Here is a 14,043-nt window from a genome sequence, read left to right as displayed (position 1 = left end):
TTTTGAATATGCTATCTAGGTTGGTCATAGCTTTTCTTCCAAGGAGTAAGCGTCTTTTAATTTCATGTCTGCAGTCACCATCTGCAGTGATTTTGGAGCCCCCACAAATAAAGTCTGTCACTGTTTCCATTGTTTCCCCATCTATTTGGCATGAAGTGATGGGACCAGATGCCATGATCTTAGTTTTTTGAATGTTGAGCTTTAAGTCAGCCTTTTCACTCTCCTCTTTCACTTTCATCAAGAGGCTCTCTAGTTCCTCTTCATTTTCTGCCATAAGGGTGGTGTCATCTGCATATCTGAGGTTTTGATATTTCCCCCGGCAATCTTGATTCCAGCTTGTGCTTCACCCAGCCCAGCATTTCCCATAATGTACTCTGCATATAAGTTAAATAGGCAGGGTGACAATATACAGCCTTGATGTACTCCTTTCCCGATTTGGAACCAGTCTGTTGTTGCATGTCCAGTTCTAGCTGTTGCTTCTTGACCTGCATACGTATTTTTCAGGAGTCAGGTCAGGTGGTTTGGTATTCCCATCTCTTTAAGAATTTCCCAGTTTCCTATGATCCACACAGTCAGAGGCTCATGTGAAATAGAATGTGTGTGTAACAAAGTGGCTTGGATGACCATTTGTCTTGTCAAGAAGAGATGTGAGGTTTCAGAAGAGGTTCTTGGAAGTCTGACGGCAAATGATGAGATTGACTGTCACCACCCAGTGTTAAAGAACCGCTCCCTTCACCTAATATGGCTCAAGACTCTTCCCTCTCCCTGCCTGAGGCCCAAGAAGAAGCAAAGACCTTTTGTGTCAGGGGCTTGGTCAAAAGGCCCCCTGACAGTAGAGCCTTGAATTTCCTGCCCACCAGCAACAGAGACACCCCAGGGGGAGTTACCATCACCGTGAAGCAGCCCTGCTGCTGTGTCATGGGAACTGTGCGCGTGGTTGAGACGGACTGTGTTTATTACGTTTTTCTCATGGAAGTGAAACTTAATGTCCCTAAAAAACCCGCTCCACTCCAGGGACATCAGGAGCAGGGTGCTCTGGGGGCAGGAAGTGCCTGGGAGTCACAGACTTTGAATCCTAACTTTGCCAGTTAATGGCTGTTGGGCTTTTTCAAATCTCTCTCTCTCCCCCTCCGCCCCCCACTCTGTTTCATGGCAAAAGAGTTATAATCCTAGACTATCTGTATTGTTATAAATATTGTTGTTCGGTCCCTCAGTGGTGTCCCACTCTTTGCGACCCCATGGATTGCAGCACGCCAGGCTTCCCTGTCCTTCACCATCTCCCAGAGCCTGTCCATTGAGTAGGTGATGCCATCCAACCATCTCGTCCTCTGTCATCCCCTTCTCCTCCTGCCTTCAATCTTTCCCGGCATCAGGGTCTTTTCTAATGTAAGACCCTGATGCTGGAAAATATATGTAATTTCTAACATAAATATTAGCTCCCATTTACTGAGCACTGAGGTTGTGCCAGGTCCCTAGCCAGACAAGTGTCATAAATGATGTGACTTAATTCCTACCATAATATATGAATGAGGTAGAAATGATTGTCTCTACATTAAAGATGAGGAAACTTTGGCAGTGTATTGCCCTGGGTCACACAGCTAGTGAGTGGCTTCAATTCCAGGTCTATCAGACTCCAGATTCTGTGATAATGTGAAATTAAAGCAGTGCCTCATGCAGAGTGGGTGCTTAACAAAGGCTGATTCTCTTTCCTTCCATGAGAATCCTTTGGCTTTGATAGAGCTTGATTTCTGTGTTAGATTTCTTTATGCGTGCATGCTTAGTCACTCAGTCGTGTCCAGCTCAGCAACCCATTGGACTGTAGCCTGCCAGGCTCTTCTGTCCGTGGGATTTTTCAGACACGAATCCTGGAGTGGCTTGCCATTTCCTTCTCCAAGATTTCTTTATCTATTTGTTCTATAGAGCAGCTCTGTCATACTGCCCCCCTATGGTTCATTTGGACAATAGTGGCTTTTAGGAAAACGGTTAATTGAGGTATAATTATAATTCTTAAAAGCCACTATTGTCCAAATGAACCATGGGCGGGGGGTGGGGGGGGGTGGGGGGGGCGCAGTATGACAGAGCTGCTCTATAGAACAAATAGATAAAGAAATCTTGGAGAAGGAAATGGCAAGCCACTCCAGGATTCGTGTCTGAAAAATCCCACAAAAAAACAAAACAAAACAAAACAAAAAACAAACAAACAAACAAAATCCCACGGACAGAAGAGCCTGGCAGGCTACAGTCCAATGGGTTGCCGAGCTGGACACGACTGAATATATGGTCTTCCCCAGTGGCTCACATGGTTAAAGAATCTGTCTGCAATGTGGGAGACCCAGGTTTGATCCCTGGGTTGGAAGATCCCCTGGAGGAGGGTATGGCAACCCTCTTCAGTATTCTGTCTTGGAGAATTCCGTGGACAGAGAAGCCTGGCGGACTACCATCCATGGGACCGCAAAGTGAGACACAACTGAGCAGCTTTCACTTCACTTCACTTTTACATGTGAATAAGTGTTGTTTAAAATGTCTCTAAAATCACCTAAGCGTGTGGGTACTTTGGGAGATAATATGATTCTACAACCTCAGTGTATAGAAGTATGATGTTTATTTTCTACAGCCCAACTAGTTTCTGTCTCTGAGCCCCACCCAGCTGGTCAGATATTGAGGTCACCCTTGCAATTTCTCCGGCTCCCCCAGTGTCCTCTATTCCCTCAGTTGTCTTGGAAGAGAAACCTTCTCTTCCCTGGCACACATCTCACAATGCAGCTTTGTCCTGCCATCTTGTCAAGAAGGGAAGAATTTTTCTCGCAATTATTTTTTCCACCCAACTTTTCTATGTGCCGAGATATTTAGCCCACTGGCAAAGTTTTCAACTTTCACACTTAAGCAAGAGTTCAAATCACCAGGGAGTCAAATGTTAATTCCATGACCAGTTTAAATGTTAGAAAAATTTTCCAGGAAGAAAATAAAAAGGTTCACTCTCCCCACTCACTAGGAGCTTTAGGTTTCTAAGTGAAACTTACTCAGAGGTGTCTTTTTGTGTATCCGGAGGGCTTCCATGGTGCTCAGACAGTAAAGATTCTGTCTGCAATGTGGGAGACCTGGTTCAATCCCTGGATCGGGAAGATCCCCTGGAGGAGGGAGGGCATTCCAGTATTCTTGCCTTTAGAATTCCATGGACAGAGGAGCCTGGTGGCTACAACCCATGGGATCGCAAAGAGTTGAACACGAATGAGCAACTACACTCTGACTTTCCTTTTCTGCCTACCTGGGTTCATTCTCCTGTGTTACACAAACTTGCACGCGTGCATTTGAATCTTAGTCAGTGCTCAGCAGAGCCCAAGCAGTGCCCTTCACAGGCCTTCCTTGTTCTTCAGTGGCTTTCTCCAGGGAGAATTCCATGGTCTCCCGTCAGATGTGTCCCGTGCTGCCCCGTGGTTATGTCTGTCAGACAGAGGGTGGTGTTGGGTGGGAAGAGGGTAGTTGGTACAGAAGAAGGGAAACAGGAATTTCCCTTTTTAGCTCTGAAGCACCATTTAATAACAGGACACATCCAAGTCTTCTCTTAAACATGTCTAGTGATTAAGCTTGTCCTCATGCCATGACCTGATTGTGTTTCAGATAACGGCGGACAGACTTTGGCAGGGGGCAATAACTGGCCCCTCCGAGGAAGAAAGTGGAGCCTGTGGGAGGGAGGCGTGCGAGGCGTGGGCTTTGTGGCCAGCCCCTTGCTGAAGCGGAAGGGCGTGAAGACCCGGGAGCTCATCCACATTTCTGACTGGCTGCCCACCTTGGTGAAGCTGGCGGGGGGCAGCACAAATGGCACCAAGCCTCTGGATGGCTTCGATGTGTGGAACACCATCAGGTACCGCCCATCTTCCTCTTTTACCTCTGAGATCAGAAGCTCTAGGAGCATCTTGACTGGCTGAGAAGGATTGCTTTTATATGAAAATGATAGTATAGCTTGCAGATAAAAGATAAAAAAAAAAAAAAAGAAATGCCTTTACAAATACTGTGTGTATACACACACACACACACACACACACACACATACACATATATATGCATAATATGAGGAACAACATCGTCCTCAGTGGCTCACCCTCTTCGAGAGGTCTTTACAGTGGAAGCCCTGCTAAGAAATTGGATGGGGTATTGTTTGCTTCCTGCAGAGGGTCAGAAGACCTGTCCTCTTGCCCACTAGGAGAATGGAGGACCAAGGCAGGGAGGGAAGATCTGGAAATAGCCTCATCTTCTAGTTTAGATTTTCCCCTTAGATATACGTGATTTGAAATTAAATATTTAATTGAGCTAGAGAATGACCATTTGAATTAATTTATTATTTCCTCTTGTTTTTTCGTTTAGAACCATTTTTCTCAGCTTGCAATGTGCCAAATATTTATCCATATTTTCTTCTAAGTGTTGTGGTCTGAGTTTCTTCCATGTAATTCTTGGACTATTGTGACATGATTTTATGTGTTCCACGAGGTCAGTATCTAAATCAGAGGAATGGGGTTTTTTCCCTCAGGTTTTTGAATCATAGACCTCTTTGAGACTCTGAAAACTGAGATTACAAAAAAATGTACCTAAGCATATGCACAAAAGCTTAGATAGAATTTATTTTTATGGTATTAGATATTGATTACATATTATTTGCTATGTACACATAGAAAATATAACATTCTTTGAAAGCCTCTGCCTCTCACTCATTTTTAATACAAAAATTAATAGTCACTTTATGATAAAAAGGAAATAAAAATTTCCAAGCAAAACAAAACTTGAACTTCAGCTTACTGCCAGCTTTCACTGTGAAGGCTACTGGAGTTTGACTTATAGAAGCAGGAGAAAGTTTTGAGACATTTTGCTATGACAACATATGTGTCAGCCTTGACACCCAATCAGTTTTTATTTTTTTGTTTTGTATTGTTTTGTGGCTAAAGTGTCATAAGCCCTGGGCTGTAAAAGCACATAATAGCCAATGGAATCAAAACTCTGTGGCATACTTGGCCAAATGAGGCTTGAGTTGAGAAACAGTTGAATTTATTTTGAGTAATTTCCTCTGTCCCAAGAGTCACAGAAGTTATGATATTTAGTAAAGTCCAAGTCATTGATGTTCATCCATATTACCAAATTTTGGACTATCCATCCACATTTCACATTTCAGTGGAATTCCACATTTCAGTCTTAAGATTATCTTGGTCAGAAGTACCTTTAGGACTTTGGCATGTATTTACTTCTGCTTGCAGAGGAACTGGAAGTTTGGCCACCCTTAAATGCATATTTCAGAAGGTCTTTCCTCAGTATCAGAGGAGAACTTCTCGTGGCCCATCCTAAAGAGAACGAGAGCTCTGCATCCTCCAGCATTATGTCCGTTGACTGCAGGGCTGTAACCAGAATGTTGTCACCAACAGTATTGTCCCAGTATGTGAAACCATGAGAGAGTGGCTTTCCTTTTCTATTTGGAAAAAAGCAAAACTTCTGCCCAGTATCATTAAGTGTCTGTTTCATAAGTGAAGAGCTGCTCTCATCCTATTCCCATTTATGGATGAAAAAGATCCTGAAAACAATGATTCAGCCCCCACTGTCCCGATAAAATGGATGCTTCTCACAACATTAGGCAAGCGTTCATTCAGTACTGGTGGTGGAGCATTTGGCACCCACGCCTGCCAAGGCAGAAAGCATCCAGTCTCACTGACGTCGGGAGCATCTCTTCCAAAGCAGTAAAAACAAATGGACAGCCAAATGTCAGAGACACTCAGTCTGTGCCCAGAGTTCTGGAACTTTTTTTCAGTAAGACATTTACTTGGAAATACCATTTTCAAGATGATGATAGTTTTTGAAAATTTCAAAAGGGTCTGATGAAAGAGGAATGCCAGTAATGGCAGTAACAGAGGCGGGTGTCTGAAAACATCCAGTTTCCCTAGTTGCATAGTTATCAATTCCTCTCGAGTCTGCTTCAAAATACTAAATTTTAGAAGAAACTGCCGTTTTGGAGTGGGTGACATTCTGACAGTCTTTGTAATAGGAGTTCCTTGACTTCTATTTTTCATCTGTTTCAAGATACACTGCATGTTTATCAATTGTAGGGGACATGACCTCTCCAAGTTCTTTCTGATTCTGTGGTTTCTCTGTTTTTCAGCTTGATAAGCTACCTATAGTTTGTTTCAAGTCCTTTCAAAGGGTTTTTGAACTTATTTTATGTTTCATTAAACTTAACGTAAACGTAAGCAGAACCCCTAATCATAATGGAAGGAATGTTTTTCCTTTCTGATCAGTGGGAAACTGATCTAGATGTTATAATAATTTTCCCAACCCGGGGATCGAACTGGGTTCCATCCCACACTGCAGGCAGATTCTTGACCATCTGAGCCACAAGGGAAGCCCCTTATTATTATAAGGGTGGTGACAATCAAATATTATCTGATAATGTGAAATATCTTAAAAACTTACTATGAAACTATAAAGACTTTCCCCACCTCATGGATTCAATTTTAAGAGAAATGTTGAAGGAAAGATAAGTCACTTTTCATCCCATTTTCACAGATACCATGAGGCCTAAAGCAGTTGTGATACTTAATGAGCCAAAGTTTAAGAACGTCGCTCAGTCGTGTCTGACTCTTTGCGACCCCATGGACTGTAGCCTACCAGGCTCCTCTGTCCATGGGATTTTCCAGGCAGTAGTACTGGAGTGGATTGCCATTTCCTTCTCCAGGGGATCTTCCCAACCCAGGGATTGAACCCGGGTCTCCCACATTATAGACAGACGCTTTACCGTCTGAGCCACCAGGGAAGTCCCAAACTAAAACGATGCTTTATTTAAAATATTAAGACAACTCAGACTGATTTTTGAGTAGTTATTACTGAATAATAACTTCATTGTTATTATTATTGAATATTTCCCTTTTCACTGATTTGTGGTACCACTTTATGTTCTTATTAGTGCTATGATCTGTCTGGGTGCCATCTGTATTAATCCACTGAGTTATCTGTTCTTATGTTAGCACCTGACTGTTGTAATCTGTAATCTTCTATTAATACAACTTTTAGAGTATATTTATATACCTGGCAGAAAGAGCTGTTCCCCTCCCCATTATATTTCCTTTACAAAATCTCCTTGACAAGTCTCACTTCTCCCTGGTGGTCGAGTGGTTAAGACTCCACACTGCTAGTGCAAGGGGCACAGGTTTGATCCCTGGTCAGGAAAGTAAGATCTCATGTGCCCCATGGCAAAAAAATTTAAAAATAAATTGAGATGAGTCAAAGGCTCCTTAGGTCCATGAATATCTCATAGGGATTATTAAGTGATGTTTTAAAGTAAATCACTTTAAAAAAAGAAAAAGCAGGATTTTAAAATATATCTTATAATACAATGATGCATGAATGGGTAATGATTATGTAATGTAAATTGTATAGCCTCAATCACAAAAAAATAAATGAGATTAACCATGAACATTAATTTGGGAAGAGTGGAGGTATTTGTCTTCTCACCTAAATCTTCCCCCTGCTGGTTGATGCTCTTTTCTTTTTGTTTGTTTTTTTGTAATTATTTTTTCTCTATATATTCCATTTTGGATAGATTCTGTTAGTATGCCTTCAAGTTTATTAATTTTTTTCTTAATTCTTACTCTTCTGTTAAGTCTGCCCAACATATTTTTCTTTTTTGAAAATTTATTTTTAAATGTGATAAATACACATAACAAAATTTACTATCTTAACCATTTTTAAGTGTACAGTTCAGTAGTGTTACGTGTATTCACATTGTTATATAACTAATATCCAGAAACTTTTTTATCTTGCAAAACTAAAACTATATATACATTAAACAACAATTTTCTACCTCCCCCTCTCCCCAGCCCCTGGCAACCACCCTTCTACTTCCTGTCCCTATAAATGTGACTACTGTAGATACTTCATACAGGTGAAATTCTACAGTATCTGTGGTTTTGTGACTGGCTTGTTTCCTTTACCATAATATCCTCAGAGTCCATTCATATAGCATGTATAAGAATTTCCTTCCTTTCTAAAGGCTGGTGAATATCCCACCACATTTTGATTTTCCATACATCCAGTGTTGGCCAGTTGTGTTGTTCCCCCTTTGGCTTTTGTGAATGATGCTGCTCTGAGCATAGGTGTACAAATATCTCTTTGAGACCCTGCTCTCAGTTCTTTGGGTTATATACATAGAAGTGACATTGCTGTGCCATGTGGTCATTCTGCTTCTAAGTTTTTGAAGAGCTGCTGTACTGTTTTCCGTAGTAGTGGTACCATTTCATATTCCAACAGTGTACAAGAGTTCCAGTTTCTCCTCATCCTCACCAGCACTGATTCTTTCCCTCCCTTAAAGAAAATCTGCTATGCGCCATCCTGATGGGTGTGAAGTGATATCTCATTGTGACTTTGATTTGCATCTCCCTTGTATTTAGTGATATTGAGTATCGTCCATGTGTTTGCAGATCATTTGTGTATCTTCCTTGGAGAGATATCTACTTGAATCCTTCATCGATTTTTAAATGAGATTTTTGTTGTTGTTACTATTGAGTTGTAGAAGTTCTTTATACATTCTGGATATTAACTCCTTGTTATATATATTGTTAGCAGATATTTTCTCCTATTCTGTAGATTGCCTTTTCTTCCTAATGAATATGTCCTTGGATGTATGTCTTTTAAAGGAGTCATGAATTCTGTATATTTAAAAAATTTGAATGCAAGTTATTAGCTTAATATTTTTGAATCTTATATTAATCATCAATAGTCTTACAGTCAATTGTGCAATTAAAAATATTCAGAATTTATAGTATCAATTATTTGTATTAAAATATAGTTGATTTACAATATTGTGTTAATTTCTGGTGTCAAAGTTATATATACACATTTTTCAGATTATTTTCCATTATAGCTTCCATTATACAAGTTATTGAATATAGTTCCCTGTGCTATGCAGTAAGTCCTCATTGCTCACCTATTTTATGTAGAGCAATTTGCATCTGTTAATCCTGTACTCCTAATTTATCCTTCACCTCCTCCCTTCCCCTTTGGTAACCATAAATTTGTTTTCTGTGTCTGTGAGTCTGCTTCTGTTTTGTATATGGATTCATTTGTATTATTTTTTAGATTCCACATATAAGTAATATAATATTTGTCTTTCTCTGTCTGACTTACTTCACTTAGTATGATATTCTCTGGATCCATCCATATTGCTGCAAAAGGCAATATTTCATTCTTTTTTATGACTAATATTCCATTGCATACATTACCGCATATTTTTAAACCAATCGTCAGTTGGCGGCCACTTAGGTTGTTTCCATGTCTTGGCTACTGTAAGAGTGCTGCTGTAAACACTGTATCTTTTTGATTTAGAGTTTCCATCTTTTTAGGATATATGCCCAGGAGTGGGATTGCTGAATCATAGGATAACCCTATTTTTAGCTTCTTAGGGAACCTCAATATTATTCTCCACAGTGACTGCAACAACTTATTTTCCCACCAACAGTGTAGAAGGGTTCCTAGAAAAAGGAACCAGCACTTATTGTTTGTAGAATTTTGATGATGGCCATTCTGACCGATGTGAGGTGATACCTCATTGTATTTTGATTTGCACTTCTCTAGTAATTACTGATGTTGACATCTTTTCATGTGCCTATTGGCCATCTGTCTTCTTTGGAGAAATATCTATTTAGTTCTTGTGCTTGTTTTTTGATTGGGTTATTTGTTTTTGATATTGATTTGTATGAGCTGTTTGTATGTTTTGGGTATTAACTCCTCATCAGTTGCATCATGTGCAAATATTTTCTCCCATTTGGTAGATTGTCTTTTCATTTTGTTGATGATTTCCTTTGCTTTTAAGTTTGATTAGTGCCCATGTGTTTATTTTTGCTCTTCTTTCTTTTGCCTTGGAAGACTGATCTAAGAAAATATTCCTGCGATTTATGTCTGAGAATGTTTTGCCTCTATCCATTCTGGTTTTCATCTCACATGTTGCAAGTTTTCACTTTAGAAGTCCAGCTTGGATCTTTTATATCTTTTTTAATCCAACTTTCTAAACATATAGAATATAGTTTTAATAACTGTTTTAATGTCCTCTGCTAATTCCAACAGCTATGTCAGTTCTAGGTTGGTAGTGATTAGTCAGTCACCTCATTGTGGGTCTCGTTTCCCTGACTTTTAATCTTTGATTTGATGCCAGACATTGTAAATTTTACTTTCTTGGATATTTATTTATTGTTATGAATCTTCTTGATTTGTACTGAAATGCAGTTGAGGATACTTGGAGCCTTCAGGATATTGCATTTATAGTTTATTAGGCATTAGGTCCATGTCAGTGTTCGGTCGTGGACAATAGTCTTCACTGATGAGTCAAAACCTTCCGAGTTATCTACCAAATGCCCTTTGATTTTAAGTTTTTCCAGTCTGGCAGATGGGAGTAGATATAACTATTTCTAACCCTATGTGAGTGCTGGGCACTGGTTCCTTTCATCCTTTCAGGTAGTTCTTTCCCTAGTTTGGGGTAGTTCTCTCGCATACGTCTGATCAGTGCTCAGCTAAATATTCTAAGGGACTTTCTACAAACCTCCAAGGCTCTCTGTGCAGCTTTCTCTTCTCTGGTACTCTATCCTGTCAACTCTAGGGTCTCCCTGGCACCTCAGCTCTCAAGTCAGGGAGTCCATGGGGCTATGCCTCAATTCCCCACCCCTACAGCAGGCCTGGAATCTTACCATTCTCATGGTAATAAGTGAGGACAGTGATAAGAATTCCTGTGTTTCCTGTCCTTTGCCTGATAGCTCATCTTTTGAAAACTGTTGTTTCATATGTTCTGTTTCTCTTTAGCTTGTTTTAGGTAGGAGGGTAGGTCCAGTCTGCCTGTTACTCCATCTTGGCTAGAAACAGAAATACCCAAAGAATATTTTACTATCCTGTTTATTTTCTACTTTCAAATGCTTTTCAAGTCAATCTGGGATCGTAGAACCAGCTTTCTGAAACATAATATTCTAAGTCTTATAACTCTTCCAGAGAGTTTTTCTTCTTTATAAACCTTTGTAATCATATATAGAGAAATTATGTATATTGATCTATAAGTTAATTACTTTTTAGATTACAAATATTCCTTAATTTTCACATTCTCAGTTCCTAATTTTAATTGATCTTTTCATTTATTTGGTTAATACTTTAAAGTAATTTTCATAGAGGTACATAAATGATAAGGTTTTTAAAAAAAATCTTCATATATGGAAGAATATCTTTCTGCTACCTTCAAACATAAGTAATAATTTGACAAAGCTGCTGCTGCTGCTGCTGCTAAGTCGCTTCAGTCGTGTCCAACTCTGTGCGACCCCAGAGATGGCAGCCCACCAGGCTCCCCCGTCCCTGGGATTCTCCAGGCAAGAACACTGGAGTGGGTTGCCATTTCCTTCTCCAATGCATGAAAGTGAAAAGTGGAAGTGAAGTCGCTCAGTTGTGTCCGACTCCTTGCGACCCCATGGACTGCAGCCTTCCAGGCTCCTCCATCCATGGGATTTTCCAGGCAAGAGTCCTAGAGTGGGTTCCTTTGACAAGGAATTATTGTCAAATGTGTTCTCCTCATTACTCTATAGACATTGCTTTATTGTCTTCTGATAAGTACCATTACAGCAAAGTGTACCAGGTTTACCTGATAACAGAAAAGCTAAGATTACAATCTTGGTATATCTGACAAGGTGGAATTTATGTCAAAATCATTGTTAAGAATAATGGTGGAAATGGTGCAAATGATTTCTTCTTTGATCCGTGTGTTTAGACCCATTTATTTTCCAAATTTTCAGATTTTCTCTGTTAGATTATTGATTTCTAGTTTAATCGTATTGTTGTCAGAGGACATACATTTTATTATTTCAGTCCTTTTAAATTTGAGACTTGCCTCACTTTCTTGGAACCTGTGCCAGGTAGTGTTGAAAAGAATGTGTATTTTGTAGTTGTTAGGTATAATATTAGGTTTTTTTTTTTTTGTGATCCAACCAGAAAATATTTTACTTCAGTAAATGAGTTTTAATATATATATTAAGAAAAGTATTAACTATACTTTTCTTAGCTCTGTTATTTTATATTATTTTTTTATGTTTGATTAGAGCAATGTATGGTTTATTCCAGTGGCATCATTATATTAATATATTTATGTAATTCTCTTAGTCACTTTTTAGGTTCTGCTATTTGGTTTGTCAGCTTTAAATGTTGTCTTTGACTTCTACTTATTACCTGTAAGAACATCAACAAGTTATTCAATTCTACCCATTGTCTTACCTTTCTCTTTCAGTGCTATTTTTAGTTGTATTATTTCTACTTTGAGCATATAATATTATAATGCTGTTTTTCTACCCTTGTCCACAATTTTGCTTTTGTCTTAGATCTATAATAATATATTCTGTGCTAAACACTTGTCCATTCCTAAAGTGTTCTCAATTATCTCTGAGTTGGAGGAATTCATTTGTTAATAGATTTCTCAGGATTCTTTGAATTTCTGCCTTGATATTGAAGCCATTCCTACAGCCTTGATGATACTGAAACAGTTGAACTGATATAAGCTCCTTGTCTCATATACTTTTTTTCCTTGAGCTTCTTGACAGTGTTACCCTACTGTATACTTGTTCTGTATGCCCCTGTTGATAACTTTCATGTTACCTGGATCTCATTTCATTTGCAAGTGAGTTGGTCCTTTTGCCTAGAGGTCTGAAAGGTTTTTGTTATCACTAGTATTATTTAAAGTTGAAGATTTTTACTAGATAAGTCTCAAAGGTGACCAAACTGAGTCACTTTCCCATATGCACAGTGGGGTACATTGAGGTCTTTAGTTTCAGAGTTTTTGGTGTTGGTCACTCAGTGCGGGGGCCTCTCTTTCTGGGTTTGTCAGATACAACCTGAGTCCCTTCCCCTCTTAGACCCCTGCACCCTGTTGGGCACAATCCCTGACCCCTTCCCTAGGTGGGAACCAGCACTGACCCTCCAGGGCTTAGATGGCTATTTCCTCATGTCCATCAAGGTTTAAACATGTTCTGTCTCCTGCTTATGTTGTAGGCTTGAGTGTTGGGTAATTTTACTTTCTTTCCTTTTCAGTATGTCTTTTAAGAGTAATGTGTGGAGAAATTCAAATGTAGATGGCCACCAATATCCTATGGAAATCTGGAAATTCACACGTTCTTTGGCTCTTGCTCCAGTGTAAGAAAAATGGGCCTGGAAACTGGAAATGAAGCTTATAAAATGGCTTATAAAGTAAAGATGAGCTACCAACCAGTAGCTCTGCATTCAAAGTCTATGTATATCTAGTCACTTCAGTCAAGTGAATATACATCTATATATATGTGTGTGTGTATACATATATATATCACATGTATGCATGTATGTATTTGTTCGGTTGACGCAAAATGTTTAAGAAGTGATGCAGTATTTTTTGACTTCCTACTTCTCCCTCTCTGACAAAAGAGCTTCTTCTCTATGTCCATAGTTATGCAGTGCTCTGGGGTTATCTCAGACATTTTCTGTTCGGCTGCATCACATTCTAGGGTGTGACCTAGCTGCCTAATTTCTTCTGTTCCCTCCCAGGTTGGTCTTGCATTTGCTGCCTGGAGGGACAGGAGAGGGAAGAAACCAGTGGTGAGGGACGAAAGGTGTGCTGGTTCAACTCTGAAGCCAGCTGATGAGAGATCCCTGCCCACTTTTGTTCAGTGTGACCTCTAAGGCCTAAGTTTTGGTCTTCCCTCATAGCTTGGTTGGTAAAGAATCTGCCTGCAATGCAAGAGAACCCGGTTCGATTCCTGGGTCAGGAAGATCGGCTGGAGAAGGGATAGGCTACTCAGTCCAGTATTCTTGGGCTTTCCTGGTGGCTCAGCTGGTGAAGAATCCACCTGCAATGAGGGAGACCTGGGTTTGATCCCTGGGTTGGGAAGATCCCCTGAAGAAGGGAAAGGCTACCCACTCCAGTGTTCTGGCCTCGAGAATTCCATGGGCTGTATAGTCCAGGGGGTCTCAGAGAGCTGGACACGACTGAGCGACTTTCACTTCACTTTGAGTTCCGTAGCTAGA

The 14,043-nt window shown here is 39.9% G+C and overlaps 1 protein-coding gene across 1 annotated transcript in view; it reads left to right on the top strand.

The window, feature by feature from the left end:
• Positions 1 to 14,043, top strand: part of ARSB (arylsulfatase B) — a 181,025-nt gene that overhangs the window by 87,825 nt on the left and 79,157 nt on the right. The window contains exon 5 of the mRNA XM_070796873.1: positions 3,619 to 3,862. Within this exon, the coding sequence (XP_070652974.1) occupies positions 3,619 to 3,862 (244 nt within the window). The remainder of the gene's footprint in view (positions 1 to 3,618; positions 3,863 to 14,043) is intronic.

The sequence above is a fragment of the Bos indicus genome, chromosome 10 (assembly GCF_029378745.1).
Source record: "Bos indicus isolate NIAB-ARS_2022 breed Sahiwal x Tharparkar chromosome 10, NIAB-ARS_B.indTharparkar_mat_pri_1.0, whole genome shotgun sequence".
Taxonomy (NCBI): Eukaryota; Metazoa; Chordata; class Mammalia; order Artiodactyla; family Bovidae; genus Bos; species Bos indicus.
Note: the sequence above shows the minus strand (reverse complement) of the source record. Positions and strands in the feature narration are given on the sequence as shown.